Source organism: Lasioglossum baleicum, chromosome 6 (assembly GCF_051020765.1).
Source record: "Lasioglossum baleicum chromosome 6, iyLasBale1, whole genome shotgun sequence".
In the NCBI taxonomy this organism is placed as follows: Eukaryota; Metazoa; Arthropoda; class Insecta; order Hymenoptera; family Halictidae; genus Lasioglossum; species Lasioglossum baleicum.
The window spans coordinates 8627099-8647276 of NC_134934.1; the positions used below are offsets into that span (position 1 = coordinate 8627099).

At 37.4% G+C, this 20178-nt stretch overlaps 2 protein-coding genes across 2 annotated transcripts in view; one reads left to right on the top strand and one right to left on the bottom strand.

Moving 5' to 3' along the window:
• Positions 1–20156, bottom strand: part of Rpn2 (Regulatory particle non-ATPase 2) — a 102540-nt gene extending 82384 nt beyond the window's left edge. The window contains exons 1-10 of the mRNA XM_076426442.1: positions 20000–20156; positions 19594–19711; positions 19346–19515; positions 19050–19258; positions 18455–18958; positions 17564–17790; positions 17207–17459; positions 16356–16544; positions 8195–8410; positions 5491–5555 (exon numbers count right to left, since the gene is read on the bottom strand). Coding sequence (XP_076282557.1) covers positions 5491–5555; positions 8195–8410; positions 16356–16544; positions 17207–17459; positions 17564–17790; positions 18455–18958; positions 19050–19258; positions 19346–19515; positions 19594–19711; positions 20000–20030 — 1982 coding nt within the window. The 5' untranslated portion in view covers positions 20031–20156. The remainder of the gene's footprint in view (positions 1–5490; positions 5556–8194; positions 8411–16355; positions 16545–17206; positions 17460–17563; positions 17791–18454; positions 18959–19049; positions 19259–19345; positions 19516–19593; positions 19712–19999) is intronic.
• LOC143209431 (pancreatic triacylglycerol lipase) lies at positions 12621–15766 on the top strand. The gene is made up of 7 exons (XM_076425043.1): positions 12621–12648; positions 12723–12888; positions 13169–13317; positions 13550–13804; positions 15100–15288; positions 15422–15548; positions 15636–15766. Exons 1-7 carry the CDS (start codon positions 12621–12623, stop codon positions 15694–15696), a joined length of 975 nt encoding a protein of 324 aa, XP_076281158.1. The 3' UTR covers positions 15697–15766.
• Positions 20157–20178: the final 22 nt, after the last annotated feature.

The following is a 20178-nucleotide window of genomic DNA, read 5'->3' on the forward strand; positions in this document are numbered from 1 at the left end:
GGGTTCCGTTGGTAGAACGTGGCTCGTGTTCTTGTTCGTCTTGACTACTTCGTGCGGGAATCACGGTAAATATCCGATTACTCGCGAGCAAAAGTTCCCGAGCTGGAAAAGCGTCCGTGGCAGCGTGAAATTTGAAATCCCAGGGCTGCTCGAGTGTGTCTCCGCAAGTTTCCGCGAGTCCCGGCGCTCGGAGGATCGCCATCGTCAGAAAAGGAATTTTCGAAATAAGAAAGCGACACTCCGGGGAGACACCTTTGAAGCTTGATCGTCCTAGGTCCTAGGAAGATCTCTCGTTCATCGTTGCACTGGATGCTCCCGAAATTGCAATTTAAAACGATCATGGCGTCTCAGCACACGAGGGGCATTCTGCTATTTCTATCTTTTTCAGAAGAACTGTCGAACCTTTTGCGCTGGGATGTTCCACACATATTTCTTGGCATTTGAAGTGTACGTGTGATTTTTTTCAAGTAAAAATAATCAGAATATTTTACGGTTTGAAAAACGTGTGGAGACTGTTCTTTCTACTAATCTGGAATAAAATTGGTGGGTAATAGGTAAGGTAGACAGCGAATTTTATGCATTTATAGTGAAAATGGATGGGTAAAATATAGTGCCGTTATATATAATCGTCGAGTCATTGAAATGATTACGGGAAGAAATAAATATTTATTTGGTTCCAGTACCCCCTCCAATTGATGCAGACAATTTTTATTTTGGGTACAGATATGCAGTCCAGTGAGAAGTATGAATGCACAATAAAGTTGCAACTAATGCATTGCGAAGACCACGAATTAATTCGTGTACGCCTAATAATACTAAAAATTTATTTTCAATATAAAAATGCGCTCGGGACATGCGCGAGGATTTTAATGGATCAAGAGCAGAATGAAATTGTCGAAAGCATCCACCTTTCGAGGATTAATATCGAAAGCATGGGATAGAAACGCGTTTTATCCTTAAATTGAAATCCCTTCAGAAAAAAGGGATTAAACAACGACATAGAGGAACGTTGAAACATTTCGTGTACCAGAAATCGATACTTAGAATCCCGACTTCGCGATGGAACTGTTCCCTCGTCCAAGAAAAATCATTCTATTGACACTGCGTATCGAGGGAGGCTCCCCGAGTTCCTCATTTTTTCACCGGCTTTAATGAATCTCGATCCGACCTGGGAAATCGATATGCGCTCCTCGCAGGCTCCCTTAATTGAAAACACTCGATCGACGGACTCGCCTGAATGGATTGTCAGAAAGGATAAATAGTCGGGTCCTTGGACAAAGCAGGGACTCTTATACAGGGTGCCTCCGAAATTTGGATACAAGGAAATGATTCCTTCCCGAAGAAAATCAGTCGAGAACGTAGGACAATATTTTTCAGAGGTGTTAACCTTTCGGGAACTTTTTAATATTTTCCCTAGCTAAAAAGACTAAAAATGTCGTAACTCAATTGTTTTGCGTGTGATTGTAAGGGGGAAACCTCAATTCTCGAATCTACGGAAGATTTTTCGAGACGCTTGAATCGGTAGCATTTTCGAGAGAAAACATGTCTTTAAATAAATCAATATTTAAATAACCGATTGGAGAAAATTGTGGATCAAGTATTAAGTATTCGTTGTGAAGGGGAAGCTTCAATCTTCAAAGGTATAGTAGTTTCAAGCAGACGTCTTAATTCGTCAAATTTGTGGCCGAAAAAGCGTTTCTCAGTCGCTGTATCATGGAAAAATATTTTTGCGGCAAAAATGAACGACGAATGGCAAAAGAAGAGTTTCATATTCGGCGCTGTTATTCCGTCATCGTTTTGCAGAGCTCGTTAAAATCGCGTAGCGGACAATTGGATCGGTCGTCCCTTGCGAGAAGGGCCTCTATCGCTCGGATCGATCCTCCTCCTCTGTTTAGTAGAAAAACGTCGGGCAGATTAACGCGGAGGCTCTCGACCGCGAAAACTGTACCGTGAAATCGCGGAACGAGAAAACGGGCCGGGTCGGATCGGTACCGGCTATTGCGCGGAGCGAACGGCGAAATGAAAGGAACTTTCAATCCGTCAAATTCTGAGAGATGGAAACCAGGAATTCGAACCCGAATCTAACCCGTATCGGGTTAACCAAGGCAGGTTTATGTAATCCATCGTAACGGTACGGAACGGGTTCTTAAGTTCTATAAAGAGCGGGTTAACTCACTCGGAGCGGGTTAATATGTCTAATCATAATAAACTAATATCGCTGCTCCACGACGCAACTGTAAAATTTTGTGAAATTGACTTTACTAGATGTTTGTAAATCGACATAATGCAAATCGAGGCTGGTAGTTATTATTTTATAAATTGAAATAACTTAAAAGTTGCAATAATAACCCACAATGTCTATAAACTACTCTCATAAAGGAATTAAACCGAATCTTCAATTTTCGCAGTTGTGTTATTAATGTCATTATACTTCCGGATCAGCGATATGTCGAATCCCTGATGGAAAACTATCGACTTTTCTCCCGAGCGACGCTCCCGGACTCGCTCGGCCGATTGTCGATCAAATTCACGGGCCACGCAATAAGTCGACATATTAAAAAAGTTTCTTTGCGTTCGGACGAAGGTAAACGTTTGTCCTGCCGCGAAAATTCAAGAAGTTTCCTGGTCGACCGCTTTCTCCGCGAAAATCTATGCCTGCCGAGTTCTCTGCTTATTCGCGCTTCGGATTTTCGACTCCATTCGCGTTAACAGGATTCCATTTTCAAAAAATCAATTTCTTTTCTTAATGATTCATTCAGGATTATTTTGATATTTTGCTACAAGAATGCTATATATCTAGTACAGAGTTGGGCCACAACATTTAAACAACGATTGACAAATAAATTTCTACTTCATTCGTTGATCGCGATTAACAATTAAACTCCTACTTTAGTCGTTAATTGCGGTTAACAATTACATTCTTTTCAATTGTAATCGTCAATCGGATAATTGACGAACAATGATTACCTTTTTTAATCGTACACATCAATCAATCTTGATTAAAATTTTAATTGGCTATTTCCCAACTCCGATTTAGTAAAATTGTTATGTTATCCCTGTGCAGTCGAAGCTGTTTTAACTCGAAAATTAAACATTTCATCCTACCTAGAATAATTACAACCATTTTTTTTCATTTTATGGATATGAAGCTGATATAACACCTCATACAATACTTAAATGTGTAGTAATTGATTAGATACCAACAGATTTAAGAATGTGAACAATATTATGGACAATGGTACAGCAATTTTTAGTGGTGACTCTAAGGCACCCCTCGACTGCTAAGGGTTAAAAAATGTTTGAAGTTTGAACACTTTTCTCTCAAAACCTTATAAAGTCTTATAAAGACTATTGTGCCCAGAAATTGCAAGAAAATGGTTGAAGCGTGTGCAAATACATAAGTTAACGATGAACACTCTCGGCAGCAGATTGATGAATCGAGAGGATAGCAACGTGTGCAACGTATCTCTCGGAAGAGTTCAGTAGACGTAATTAAACAATAATTATCCGTACAATGTGCAACACATCGAAATTGTTGGGAAGATTTCAGGTCAACGAAGTTCTCCAATAAATGAATCACAAATAATTATTGGATTCCGATATGGAGAAGTACACGATGCAAAATGTAGCTGTAATATTGCGGCACTGCTAATACGATGGTCATACAGAGAACATAAATTTTCCATCGAAAATTGCACAGAATGGAGGATTTAATAGCCAGGGGTGCAGCGGTATCGTTTTCGAAAATATATTTTAGAGACAGCTCGATAGCCAATTAATTTTCTAGACAATTGTGTAGACGATTCAATTGAAACGTTTGAAAGGGAATCGCACGATTCACTGGCTCGAAAAAATAATTAACTTCCATAAAACGGAACGAACAACGAGATCATTTTACACACTCCGTAATCCATGATCACTACATTTAAATCCGCGGTTAAATGCGTATTCGAATGGAACTGAGCTGCACAGTGTGGATGATCAAATCTTTAAATCTCCTTCGACAGTAAGATTAGCTGATGTTTGGGAAACTTGATTTCGTAAACGACAGAATAGCTTATCTGTTGTTTGGAATGATTCATAAGGCGATCATTTACCGTGTATCTAATCTGTGTCGCGAAACATCGGTCACACGTGTGTACTGCACGCGACTGCGAAATCAGAAAACTGATACCGATCAACGAATGATCTCTGCTAGAAATTATGCATATAAGTTTCGTAAATTAAGTTTGGAACTGTATAGATAGGTTCATGGAAAAATTAATTATTAGATTAGAAACTTGTCAATAGCCTCTGAATTTTTATAAAAAGTGGAACGGAGGAAACATTGATTTATTATCAGACTGTGGGTTTTTATGGAAAATCGAAATTTCGTGCATCTATTTCAGTTAATGATAGAAATTTCTTCCCCTCTGAAATAATTTGATTAGGTGTATTAATCTTTTTGCTATTTGCGATCTGAACAACTAATTTTTGGCATGAATGCACAGAATCCACATAATTATAAGATTTCTTGAGGTAGAAACGGGATTTTTTCTTGTGTTTGACTAACCCGAGAATTATCAAATGTAAAATTCTTCAGGACTTCACGCAGTCTTCATTTACTTTTTAATTCGCCGGACGCATTGTTCGAGGTGAAAAGTGTAATTTCTCGCGGCAAAGATTTCAAGATAAAAAGCCCTTTTTATTTTCCACGGGCGAGCTCAATATTTCGCGAGCTGGTATTCTCGAAACCGTAGCACAGAATTTCCGAGCGACAGTAAACAGACTTCGTCCATCCTCTTTCATTTCCACGTGATCAGAAAAAGACAGAAAAACCGTGATAAATTCTAAATAGACACCGCAAAATGCTTCCCGTCGAAATTAACATATAAATGCGGAAAGTTCGTAGCTTCTTCTCTTGAAATTTTTCCGCAATGTTTCTGGAGAACAGACGAGGTTCATTTGCAAGTATCGGGCTTGTTGGGATCAAAAAGTACAGACTGACGCAGTGTACACCTCACTGTAGCAATTTTTCAACGCGAAATAGTTTATATCAATATTTCTCGTTCAAAAATATTGTTAATTGAAACGTACACTGTTCAGTGTGGTTTTTAACAACTGAACTATCACACGATTATAAGAAATCTCTTTGAATCTTGTTTTCTACAATGTTTGGAACGACAGATGTTATGATGAAGTATTATATAAGATTGTTGTTTTTATATAATTAGTTATTTTGTACCTCCGGCGTTGAAAAATGTGTGGAAAGTATCTCGTTATAGAAGATTGTGTATCCAGAGTGAAAATTTTGATTTGGAATAGTCCAAGTCTAAGTACATATGTAACTTGAATTTAAAATTACAATGCAATGCAATGCAATGCATTTTTGAATTTGTTGTAATGCTGGTCCAATAATTTCTGGAATTTCTGGGCACCGCCCGTAAAAGAAATCGCATTCCCCGGGCGTATATCGTCCCATGCACTTGAATAGTCTCGAATAGTACTCACCTGAACAACAGGAATCCTAATCCGGTGACGGCAGCCCGCCTGACGTCGTCGTTCACGTCCGAGACCTGCACGAAAATTAATTCAGATATTATTGGGAAGATACAGACACACCTACATAGCTCTTCAATAAACTTATACTAATCTTATCTGTTTTTAGAAACAAGCTATATTTATCTATCGCCCACCTTGCGGTAATCATATATGTAGTATATTAATTTCGATCACCCAAAAGTTTCTGCGAAGCTATCTTAAGATTGTTGAAGGATAATGGTTTGCTTTCTAAAAAATTTGGCTCATTTTTAGTCAATTTTTGCTTAGATTTTCTTTAATCTTGTGTGTTTCAATTTCAATGTAGGTTTTCTTGTATTATTCTGTTTAAAAAATGTCTATAGTTAATACGTATTTGTTTTCAATAAAGAGCGATTATTTGCTAAACCCAGCTTAGAAATAATCCTTGATAATACATTGTAACTATTGTTGAGCAAAACGGGAGACGTCAATCTATTTTTACCTCGATGATGTAGAAGTTTAGAAATTCTACATTCTCCTATTTTCTTGTTCTATTATTATTGTCGAAGGAGAAATTCTCCTAATTGATTTGCATTATGTTGTACCATGGCATAGTATCTACATTGTTTTTAAGACCAAGAAACAATATTATAATGGACGGTGAAATAATTAAATTATGGATCTTCTGCAATTGTAAAATGAGAGAAACAGTAAGACTTTGTCTGAATATTCATGATCCAATCATTAACACTAGGCTAACTAACGCTCTAAATAAGACGATAAATTTTTGGCTAGAAGCTGGAACAATTAGTTTACTACAGAATGTGAAAAAAATTGTTTTTAAAAATAGCAATTGATCGGAATAGTAGAAAAAATACTAACAGTTGCATTTTACAAATTTTTTACGTGGGCCTATATTGAAAATTTAAAAAGTACAAAATTTGGTAAATAATTCCTCAGGGAAGCATCTTTACATTCTCAATAATCGCAAATTAAGAAAATTAGAACCTGTCATTTTGACGGGTCCCGTAAACCTAGAGTTAATAAAAGCACTTATTGAACAAATTAATTAATCAATTATCGCTATTGTAGTCAAGAGTGTACTTTAATATTTCAATAAGATCCATTTTTTCCATCCCACAGATCTCGATTGTTTATCAATTTCCCTTTGTTTTCATTTCATTGGAGTGCGAACTACTGTAATCATTGTCGCGTTATCTTGACAGTTTAATCTCGTATAAGAATTTGATAATGCGTAGCAATCTACGACATCGATCTGAAACGGAGGTCACGTGCGTGTATGGTTACCTAACCGGAAGAATGCACACCAATTACGAACAAACAAACTTAACCTACAGGATTGTACGCAAATTTGCTGTTTCAATTTGCGTTATCTGTTCGGACAGCTGCTTGTAATCCTGCAATTATATTCTGAACTATGTATACATCTTCTGCTTTTGTAGAACATATTCTACGTCGACATTAACGCATAAACACGAAGCTGATAATCTGACTTCAAAACCTTGATAGATAACGATTAAAGAAACAACATCTCGATTATTACTCTTTCAACACTTTTTTACCTAAATCACAAATTTTTCATAATTTCTCAACAGAAATATTTTTATACTCTTTGCGGAAGCTTAAAGACAACTCAATTGAATTTAAAGAAAACTAACAAAACTTGTACCCCATCAGCAGGGGGTTGATAATCACTAATTTTTACAGTGAGCATGTTTAACCTTAATTTTGACATTAATGAGTTCACAAAATATTAAAAATGAGCCATTTCTTTTATATTAAATATTTTTAAAAATTATTTGATCATTGATTGTGCCTCCAAGATCGATACTGAAGAATCATATTTGATCTGCAGTCCTTTGACTACAAAATGTTAGTTCTACAAAATGTATTTTTTAATTAAATTTTCATTAGAAACATTTACTACTTTTCTTTCGCAATGCCTGTCAATTACAATTTTCTTTAAATTTTCTTTAGACATCGTTCAGCAAGCTAACTCATTAGTCCAGTCAATGAATGCTCGTAAGGGGGGTGTAGAGGCAAATGGAAGGAACACAATTTTTAACTTCGGGACTTTGTTTGGACTAGTTAGAAGGTCCCCTTTTTCGGTTTTCCGCGTATATCTCGGAAACTATGCGTCCTAGCGATAAGACCATTCCATACAAAATTAAAGCTGACAACATGTGCCACAGGATTGATTCGATTCAGTTTTTCGCTATCTCGCATAGTTTCCGAGAAAGACCCAAAGTTCAACATTGTGTTCCTTCCATTTCTCTGTACAACTTTTCGTTGACTGGACTACATCCAAATTCTTGAAGAAACTCTAGTCGTACGTTCCACTTTTGGGAAAGTAAAACAATTTCAAAGGATGTCCGGGAACTTTTTTTGACTGTATATTCGAATAAACGAAATCAACAAAAGATGTTAGAGACTGGTGTAACAGCCCCGTTGATCTCCAAGGCGTACACATCATAGAGACACAAGCGACAGCTGTGAACACGTCTCTATCCACTCGAGAATAGAGTCTCGCGAGCCCTGTTCGCGAGCAGAATAGACAGCTATCGATGTGGGAGTTGTCGAAAAGCAGTTGCTCGCTGGGTCGCTGGAGAACTGTGTTCTCGCACAGCAAGCGAATGGATGGAGGTTTGGCGTAAAATTGACGATGAGCACTCACAGCAACGTGCAGCAGCTTCCGGATGGCCTGATTGTTTCCAGTGCCGCAATAGGCCATCGCGAGGGTGTACATGCCACTCCTGCGAAGTATCGGATCTTTATCGGCGCAGAGGGAGGTCAGCAGGGGGTCGGCTTCTTCGAGGCGGCCATACATGGTGAACGCGATGCCGACGGCCAATCCACGAAGAATTTTCTCGTGCTGCGTTTCCTGGGCGTACTGAAATAAACAGAGAAACGTGAATGTGCAACACATGCAGCCGAAAAGTTTACGAGCGCCGAACCCAGACACCGTACATCACTCGTTCGGGGCGGAATCGTTTTATTAACCCTTTGCTATGGAACCTAGTTTCGCGCCGAAACCAAGGCGGCTCTACCGCGACCTAGATACTTCCTATTGTGCTGAACAACATATTGGGATGCTTCACTTATTTCTGAATTTTACGTATTTAATTAGCCTTTTGGATTTTTAACCCTTAGCACTCGAGTGGTGACTCAGAGTCAAATATTGTTTACATTATTAATATATGTTGGTGTATCTAATCAATTACTACACACTTCAGTATTGTCTGAGGTATTATATCAATTTTTATATCCATAAAATGAACAAAATATAGAATGGAATTACTCTAGGTCAGAAGAAATGTTTCATTTTCGATTTAAAAATAACTCCGTCTGCAAAGGGTTAATATGTCAAAGACAGTTTGCTTACATCAGCAAGTCATACAAAAATCATGTATCTAAATAAAACTGACAATTCAGCCCCTTTAGTGGACAAGTGGCACAAGTCCAAAATTACGAAAAATGGAGTTTTTACAGAAATAGTAAGTATTAAGAATACTTGTTTTATTTAACAGATTAACTTGTGTATACTTTGTTTTATGTTAATAATCTGTTAAAATTAATGCAAAGTGATGATATTGCAGCGAAGGTTATACAACAGCAGTTGAATTTATAATTGCAGTTGAAAAATATAATGTAAGAAAATTTATATCCATCTGTGCGTACTGTTTCTGGATAAATTTGCTGAAATCTATCCGTCCAGTTCGGCATGCATTTTTTGAAGCATTAAAGACCAGTACAATTGAAGAAACTGGTGAAGAATACAGTATACAGCAAACTTGTAGTGCATTAATTATTAAATAAAAAACTGGTATCACAATTCAGTGCAATAATGGCACTTGATTATTCGTTACGTTACTGTTTGTTTGCTATTGGAAAAATATGGATTTTACTTTAAGTTATAATGACATAATTACTATTCTTTCGCTTTATGTGGTTACAATAAAGTTACATTGTGTATTGAATTTTTTGTACGATATTACACGGAAGTCTAATTTCTACGATATTAAGAAAAAGGGACTTGATTCACTTGTCAACTAAGGGGGTCAATTGTCGAAATACGTATGAGACGATACACATCGCTATCATTGCGTTCGAATGACAGTACCGGGAAGAAGCGATACGATAGAGTCGTCCAGTATGATCGCGTGCGACGACTTTCCGCGACGGAAACCCATCGGAACGAAATCCACCTGAGCTCCGGACAGGTGGAACAACCCCTGACAAAGCGAAGCAGTTTGTCCTGTACCTATTTTTCCGCTGGCAGTAAGTGGATTTCGTTGTTCCTCGGGGGTAATCGTCTCGCGAAGAAATACGGGAGATATACCAAGGAGACCATCGCTCCGCAGGCGAGTCGGGAATTTCGCGAATAAATCGGCCGAAGATTATGCTCGCACCGGCCATCCGCGTTATGGGGAAAAATTGGACTTCCCATGACGTCCTTCTTCCTTCCCTCTGCAGATGCTTCCGACGATTTTATAGCAGAGACGAATAAATTTATTCAATTCTTCTGCATCAACCTTTTCTATATGTTTCAGAACCTACTTATATGAGATCAACGTTGATCTGTTTATTCGATGTTATTTTTTGTGCAAATTTGAGTGTCTTTCAATGTTATTATTAAAATAAATCATACGCTGTTGTTTTACTTTAACCCTGTCTTTTGTTAATTCTTATGGTCGGGTAAAAAAATTTGACTCTATTCATTGAGAAAGTTCTCCGAATTTTGTTCATCCTTCTGTTCCCAATGAAAAAGTGGAGGATCGATAAAAAAGTTTTCAGTTTTTGTTTGAAAGAGCTTTTCATTAATAAGAATGTAATAACTAAAGTAAAACTAGTGAAATAGACGAAGTTCGCGACCGTTCTCTCAAAGTTTTCAAAGTAAAAGTCTCTCACGATGGAAGGTAAATATATCTTCGATGAAGGGAAGGAACATATGAGTGATAGTGTTTGCCTACCACAACGAATTTTAAAAAGTGAAACTAAACTGTATTAAACTTATATTGAATTGTTCGTTCTGTTGCACTTCGCACTTCCGTTCTGTGCACTCAGAAATCGTAAAAGATGTAGCCTATTTCTAACATAAATATTCATCAAAACTGAAGCAATATATTTGAATAGTTTGTATAAAATAAATAATTATCAAAAATAAAGCAATATTTTTCCAAAAAATATGCGCACATTCTATAAAATAAATCATTATCGAGAAGGAAGCAATGTTTTATTTTTCATAAAGAAAGAAAAACAAAACTGTGAATCCTTTACTCGAGACATAAAAAATAAAGTGTTTTAAGAATAGAAAAAATTTGATTTTCTTCAAGTTAAATAAACCGAACATAAAATGTTCGTGACGTACATAATTGCATTAAATTAATTATTTGTGCAGTTTCGTAGTCTGCATATGATAGTTACTTGAAATCTACATATTTAAAGTTCAACAACTCCTGAGAAAAAACGTCGTCAGAATTGTGTTCGCCTACGATTGATTTCATCGTTATCAATCTACCACACACGAACAAATACTTGATGTCCGAAATAACAACGTATTTTTCGTAAAAATTCACTAGTTAAACATAAGTACCTCATAATCACCTAATCTCTGTGTGTCGTACGATCACACCCGATAAACGAGATAACGACTATCATAATTTTCTCTAAAGTGACCGAGAGAATTAATTATGAGATTAACCGTTCTAATACCCATCTACTCTTTGTTCCGGAATAGATGCTTTTTTAGCAAAGGATTGCAACACAACAATTGCACCGCTGACTCTGTTTGCTGCGCGTTCACGTTGTCGCAAAAATCGCGAATCGACGACAGCCACAATTAATAACAGAATGCAATTTTCAACAAAAATCGAATGAAGAAAAGATTTCTTCTTGATGAAATCGCGAAGAGAATAAAATTCCAGAATATTTCACATTTGTCGTCTGAGCGTCTCTTAATTATATAACTCGTTAGCTGATGTGGGTATTTGATCGATGGCTGAAATGTTCAACAAAAACACCGTATGACATTGTGGATAATTTTAATCAATATACGCTATACACCAGATCACATACGTTTGCGAATCGGTATCTGAAGAAAATAGATACCTGAAGAATATCCGAAGAGAATATAAACGAATGTAAAATGGCGCAGACACTGTAGTTCTTGCTCGAACGTTGAAGAATCCCTGTGACGATCATGAAGAGGAGTCTGCGATTTAAAGGGCGTGAGAACTGAACTGTAAATATCCCTTCGACAACCTTTCTTAATTGTGTCCCAACTTTGTTTAGCGTCGCTCAATTTACTTTTCATTTGACCTACTCCGTGAACTTCTACTTCTCTTCAGTTCTTTTGCAAATTATTCCTTTAATTTTAAGTGTCACCTTGATAAACGTATAAAATAATATTAACTCTTCTTACTCTCAATGAATTGTTCAGTTTGCAGAACTAGTCAAATAATTAGAAAATTAGTACAATTCTCCCGAATTATTTTGACTTTTAATGACTAATATCTCGAACAGTATTTTTTGCATTTTCCATCTCGAACATAGTTTCGATAAGAAGGTAGAAACTTTTATACTAAGTCTTGAAAATTAAAAGGAATAAACCATTTTATTTGCAATCTTAAAAATAGAAAATATATTGTACAATTTACTGGAAGATCAATTTCGTTTTTAATCAGCTGTGCTTAGGATAAAACGATTCAAAGATAGAGAACATCCTTAAAAATTGGTTGTAATTTATTGAAAGGCTTTGTGGAGAAACGAATCGTTCTTTTGTGTGGCTTAGTCTCCATTGTTGCAAACAGAACAAATTCGAATATTTCGATATGTTCGAAATACTTCGAGATGTTTGCAAAGTTAATATAAATCTATAAAGAGCTGCTCGAGGGAATCAAAATAGGTTTCACAACGAATGAATCAAAAAATGTATTGTAAAACATAATAACCGGCAGTGGGACCGTGTATCAGCAACTTATCATCGGTGCCTCGATTGGTTGATCATTGTTCCCATAAAACCTATAAAAGAAGCGACACCGAGACGCGCAAGCTAAGAAGCGTAACAATTACGGAGTGGTCCTCAAGCAGCAAAAGCAACAATGGTCGCCCTAGCTTCGTTGGCGTTGTGTTCGTACAAAATTATATTATTTATACAGTTCGAGATCGACATCGGGAAATATTTTAACAGGCTTTGTTTATAGTCTACCCAACCCTGCTCACTACGTTGATGCAGGCCAATTACACGATCTTCCCGGATGATGCTGGAGTACCATATTTAATTAAGCTCGACTACCAACCACTGACTCCTCTGGAAAATAGTAATTTGGCATCCGACGTGAACTCTATCACTTTCACGCTCTATACACGGTTCGAAACAATTTTCATATTATTACTTCAAATTTTAAGGAAAATATTTGATTTACTGCAAGACACACTTAAGATCTTCGGCAAGTTTTATTTTGAAAAATTCATTGATAAATGTTAGACAAACGAAATAATAATAAATATAGGACTTTGTTAATTAGAGATAATTGATCTCGTCCATGGGAGAAATATGAAGAAATTGTTGTTTTCTTGTCAAGATGAAACGATTGCATTAGAAACGTAAGAAATTAAGGCACAAAAAGGAATCACTGTTGAATTCCAGACAAAACCCTACAAACGGCCAATCTTTGAGAATAAACGACGCGAACAGCGTCATAGCGAGCAGGTGGAACGCGAATAGGCCAACGATAGTTGTCGCTCATGGTTGGAAGAGTGCTGGAACGAAACCAGCCTGCACTTTGGTTCGCGATGGTAACACAAAATGATATCCTCCCACGAAACAGTGACTCACATATTTGTTCGCAAAAAGCTGTCACATTTATTTCTCTAAATTGTACGTGTAATTTCCAATTTTATGCTGAACGTTGCACAAATGATCATGCATGTATCAAATAACTATTTTTAATGCATAAATGTGTGAACCACTGTAACCTCTTGTATCGAGTCTCCAGGATTGAACCACCAAAAAATGATTTTCTTTCAGCTTTCTTAAAGGCTTTAGACAGTAACGTGATCATCGTCGATTGGAGCCAAATAGCTAAGAACCTGAACTACGCTACAGTGGCGAAGAGTGTACCTACAGTGGCCAATCATGTGGCCAGTTTTGTCAACTTCCTGCAATCGAAGTGTAGCCTGAAGCCGTCAACATTAAAAATGATCGGACACTCTCTCGGTGCTCATGCTGTGAGCCTAGCAGCGCGAACTGTGTCGAAGCCTAGTCAGGTTTCTGAAGTCGTTGGTGAGTACAATATCCTGTTTTCAATCAGAAAACCTTTCTGTTTTCAATCGTTTCGTTTATGAAACTATTACCACCATATTCGTGACATTTTTCCGATTAAAACGAGTCCAAACATGACAGCATTCGAAGCATATTTGCTTGCTGAATCCACGATTTAGTAGAACCTCGATTATCCGAACTGATATCTCCATCTTTATCAATCTAAACCAATCCATATCCAACACGATTCATTGTATGAAAGTAATGATTTAATTCAACAATGTAGCAAGTTAATTATTCTATTCCACCAATTCGTTCGAGTAATAGCGGATTAAACAAACTTTAATCCTTGTACATATCATGTTTAGTATCATTTGAATCCGTAAAGTGTCACGAACGTGTTGGTAAATGTTTTATAGAAAAAACCATTATAAACAAGAAAAGTTTATCATTGAATTAGTACTATCTCACCGAGCAAGAGATCAAAGAATATTGTGTCTACACTATATGTATATACATAATATATGACTTTGCGGTACCGTCGATTATTATAGTAACGATTTCTATATACCTAAACAAAGTGTAGAATTGAATTTCGCGACTAGATTTGAATCACGCGACTGTCAGAATCAGGATCGCACAGATCCCCTAAGTCGGCAAACAACACAAGCTTGCAAATAGATCCTTCAACCGGGACACTGCGAGAACGCAAATTTGCATTCCATTCAGCTGGCGCATAGCCTGTTTGAAGATTCGGTATAGTGTTCTCAGTCGTCTAATGCACCCGGAGGGAAAAATAATATGGTTTATACATTGCGCCATTGCTGTCTCAGAACAAAAACCTCTTTCATCTTCCTTCAGCACTTTGTGTGTTGGACAAAGCGACAAAGTGACTGAAGCAGCGCAGAGTCGAGGAAGAATGAATGGAAGATGAAACGTGGGATGGTCTCCGAACTTTCAAAATTATTTTGTCCATTACTGGGCTTAATGTTGAGCATTTTGTACCTGACAGTGCAGTCTGAGCGAGGATGATGGTTGAAAGTTGCTAAGAGGACACACAGAAGTGCAGAGGGTCTTTGGGAAAGTTTTGATTGGCTATCTGAACCTAATTAATGAGACATGTGTTCAGTTATGTGGTGTAGCTAGTTGGCTACCTTCTAAGAGTTTACTAAAGTTAGGTGGTAATGGAATCAAGTTCTTAGATCGAAAGTCTGTTACTAAAGGGAGACCACACAGTCAGCGACAGTAGATTGAAATCATTCTACAACTACCTGTTGGGAAATTGAACACTGATATTTCAATGTTTTTAATCGCAGCTCTCGACCCAGCCAAGCCAATGTTCGAGGGCAATGGCCCTAATGACAGGGTTGATCGAACTCATGCGAGAAACGTTCAAGTTGTTCACACCTGTGCCGGTTTCTTGGGAATGAACAGTGCTGTTGGCACCTCCGACTTCTATGCCAATGGCGGAAAGAATCAGCCAGGATGCAGTAACGACCTGCTCGGTAAGGATCAACTTAATTTTCTTATTGAAATTGATAAAGCCCCACTTTTCAAAAACTTATGTCAAGATTTATACAGAGTGTCCCAAAAATGGTGTACGTCTATAAAAGAATAAAAGCGTATTTTGTTAAACAGGTGCTTGTTCTCACGGACGCAGCTACGAGTTCTTTAGCGAATCTGTGGAAAACCGAAAAGGATTCCTCGGAACTCCACAAAAGGGTGGTGCGACGGCATACATGGGTGGTCCCACCCTTGACCCAAAGTAAGTTATAATTTCGTACTGCATAATTTTACATGCATTTTATATGTACTAAATCGATATCTATAATTTACGTCCTCTATGTTACAGAGCTCATGGTTCCTATGACTTCAAAACTGGAAGTTCACCACCTTACACGGTTGCTCATTAAGAAAACTTTTGGCATTTTTTATGGCAATGTACATAATATTTGAATAAATCCTGTCAGTATTAATCCCTTCTATTTTTTAAGTGATTCATATTTATGAACTACCTTGAACAAAATGATACAGCGTATTCGTGCCTAATAGAATGTTGTTCATACTGTTGTTCATAACATTGTTCATCGTAGGACAATCTCAACTAGATAGTTCGAAACTATCTTATATTTCTACACTGTTTTTATTAATTGTATTGTCAGACAAATGTTATAAAATAATTTAGTATGCACGAGGTATTTGAGCATGTCTTAATCAGCGAGTATAGTGGATTTCACTTGTCCGTGAAATAAATACTTATTTATGTATTTGAATGCGCGTGGTCTCGATGTAATTGGTGTCATACGCTCTTAGCGTGAAATCCGACAGATTAAATTGAATTTCTTAAGTGACTCATATTTATGAGTACTACCCTGAACAAAATTATACAGCGTCTTTGTACCTAATAGAATGTTCAATACTACTATTGAAGCAAAAGGTACCTTTCCCGTTGAAACTGTAATATTTTTTTCTAGAAAGACTAAAGATGCATATCCGTGTTCATTGAAGTACTTTATAAGAATTCGAATTCCTCCAAATTAGTGCATAAAAGAGAAATACACTTTTTACTTACCGCAACCATGTCCTCTATCGCCTGAGTGGACTTCGATCCCAGCATGACCATGCCCATAGCTATACCAGCTGCCTCTCCAGTGACAGCATCATCTTGATAAAGATTGAATTTCAATTGTTCGTACACATCCTGTCTGTGAGAGCCCATAGCAGCTAAACCCAACCCTAAGCAACCACCATGACGAACCATCTGCAAAACGAAAGTGTAACATATTATAAGGCAGACATCATAGAGAGTTATATATTATAAGAGAGAGAGAGGAGTTATTCCATGCCGAATCGATCACTTTTTGCAGGCACCATCGTCGATTTTGTTCTAAATGAAATATGTTGTAGTCCATGAGAAATTAGGGGAGGTTTAAGTCATCATTTTTCCGGTTTCGAATTTTTTTAGAAATAGCAGGCCATCTGACGAATGCCTTATGACCTTTCGACATTATAAAGTTGATTTTCGAGGTTGAAAAAATTATTTTGTAATAGCTCAATCCTTCCCGAATAAAACAAAAAGAAAATGTAGCTCAATCGGACAAACAGTTCCCGAGATAAAAATTCGTAAGCGAGGCCCGTTTTCGCCGAAATGAGCAAAAATTGAAAACTTTGAAGGCCTGCCATTTCTAAAAAAATTCGAAACCGGCAAAATTATGACTTAAACCCCCCTAATTTCTCATGGACTACAACATATTTCATTTAGAATAAAATCGACGATGGTGCCTGCAAAAAGTGATCGATTCGGCATGGAATGACCCAAGACAAAATTTAAAAGTTACGGTACATAAGGTATATACGGTATACATATATACATTTAATTAAGAGGTCTGGGTTAGATCAGAAGAGTAGAACTCCTAAACTTGCCTCGTTTTGAGCATCTTTCAGTTGTCCAAGGAGATAATCCGTAATGACTGCACCATGATTCGCGTGGATAAGTCCTAACGCGTACAAACCACCTCCCTCTGAGTAACCAGCACCAGCACCTGTATCTCTAGGGAGGTAAGACTGCATTAATGCTAAAGCCTCTTGCTCGTGGCCTCTATGAATCACGCCTAAAGACGCTGTCGCGGTCAACTTGGCCCAATTCGTGGCTCTAGCCAACCATTCTAAGTTATCCCTGAAACATTGCATCGCTTAGGTCAATGATGTCCAAAGAAATTCCTCCGGTATCCGTGAAACACGATAATTGAACGAAAGAAAAATTATGGAATGATTGGTTACCTCAAAAATTGGTCGCTAGTCGTGCCGGAATGCATATACGCATTAGCGATTACAGTGGCAGTATGACAAATAGAAACTCTAATAGCATCCTTAGTATTTTTCAATATCAACATATCAGTGTGATTACTACGAATTAAGAATTGCAAATGCAGATCGATAGAAATTCCTCCTCCTAAAATACTCGAGAGAGCATCGACGCGCTCCTGTTGTTCACGTTCTTCCGCATTCTGTGTAAAAAACAAAAAATTGACGGGCATTATTTCTCCACTCTTATAAGTCCGACGGAGGAGACTGTTCTAAGTTAATTCGCCTACCCATTCCAGGGTTCGCATACCCCGCGAAGGGCCAAGAAGCTCGAGCTGCCTCGGTCGCAGACCGGTGTGAACCACTACTAATCCAATTACAAAACTTCTATATTTTTCACTATTTTTTGATGGGACTTGTTTGTTTCGGGCGCAAGGAAAAACAGCGTATGGAAAATGCTTTGAACTATGCCGGTACGCCGCGACTTTCTGCATCTCTTTCTATCCCATACGCTGTCCTTCTTTGCGTCGAAAACATTCATAGTTCATTACACAAGTAAATATAATTGGAATTATATCATATTTGGTATAATTTTCATTAGAAAAATACCACGAATATATGTTGGTCAAAGTCCCATAAAAAAATAATAGAAAATAAAGAAGTTTTGTTATTAGATTAGTTATGTTTACACTTTTCGGCGACTGAGGCCTCTGGACGCGGTCGACGCGGCCACAAAAAGATAGTATCCGATCTATGTGACAACACAACCGAGAACTGACTTAGATTGGGACTTCACTGTATTGCCAGTTTGAACAAGAATGGGGCAGACAATAAACTATTTAAAAGACATTTATTTATATTGCTTACCAAACTTTCGACACTACGTTGAGCTTTGTCTTCCGGGGCAGGTGTACTAGATTCAGTTTCCATAGGGGTAGCGGTATTAGCGGTGGTGGTGGTGGTGGTCGTGGTGGTAGTGGTGGTAGTAGTGGCATTTCCAGCACTAGCATTCACAGCTGGTTTAACGATAGGTTTGACCATAAGGGCTCCCGGAATGGGTGCCGTTGCTCTGAGAGCTTGTAAAACACAACCAAGGAACTGCTGAGTAGCCGATTCGTATAAATCAAATGCGATTTGGTAGGCCATAAGGACACAATCTTGCGAGCCTTTACTCAGTCTGTCTAAGAGCTCGGCAACAGCTAGTGGATCGTCAAGAAATATCAGGCATTGACACATGTTGACATAGTCCGGTGTTCCTAAGTTACGATAAAGGCTCACTAGGCAGCGAAGAACAGTGTTACGGAATCCACGGTTCTGAATGAGACTCATTACAACTTGGAAAGCATAGGACAACATGCCAATCACATCGTCCTAAAAAATAATTAGAGTAATAAGAAAAAAATGTATGCTGTGTAAATTAGTTTACGCTTTTTCTTTTGTACTCGTCTTCGTTTGTTCTTACCGATTGCAGAATTGCAGCTTCAAAGACATCCATCCTTCTTGTCTCAAGAGCAAGACCTAAAGCTTGTCTATACTGATTATCATCCAAACACCGTTGGAACATTCTATTCACAATGCCTTCTAATCTTGGGTCGATGCCTTTGCTACCTGGTGGGAGCTTCCCTTCAGCTTCCAAAACACGTTGCTGAGTGTAATAATCAATACATTTGGCTAAAACGAAACAGGAACAGATATAATCAATTTGACAAATGTAATAAAAATAAATAAATTAGCGATCAAATCACTCTGTGCTATTACCAATGGTAGTATCCACGTATTCGTTACGAGCATTAACATCGAAGAGATCTCCAGCTCCCAAAGCATAGGTAAGAGAATCTTCAAAACTTCCTAAATGATAATAAACTTTGCTAGCAACTAACGCAGCTAAGTCATGTTGAGGAAATCCTTTGTCTTCATGAAGAATCTCACTAGAAATTAAAGAGTTTACTGATAGATACAAAAGAAAAATCCATAAACATGTCAAATTTCACTCCAAGATTACATACATTTTTTCTATAGCCTCAGATATCTCTGGCCAAAATTCATCTACAATCATATTCAATTTTCGCAGAGCGAATATTTTTAATTCCGGCATTGGCTCCTCTAGGAGGGAGATAATGCCCGCTGGAACAATAAGAATTATTTATTAAATTTAAGTGTATACATTTATTAAATAATGTGTTAAAGTGTAAGATAAAAGTCTAGTGATCGTGAGAAGCTTTATGGTAACTCTTGAAATTAAGTAAACAATTATATTTTATACTTAGAAACTGAAGTTAGAGGTTATGATGCCCGAGATTTGCAAATCATTGCATGCACAGTGATAAGTGGAACGTGAAAATTTACAGTAAAGTATATTATTAATATAATTTTAAATGTTGTACTACGTTAAACTTTAAATATGCCACTCACCTGCGGATGTAATATTCATATTGGTTCTCATGAGCTATAAATTCCTTCGGTAAAATCTCCAAAAGACAGTTTGATGGCAAGCTATGAACACGCCAAACAAATTCAATTGAAGTATGCCGCAGACTTTCGTAATGGCTACCACTCTAACACAAAAGACATCAGATATCATGTGATGCTAT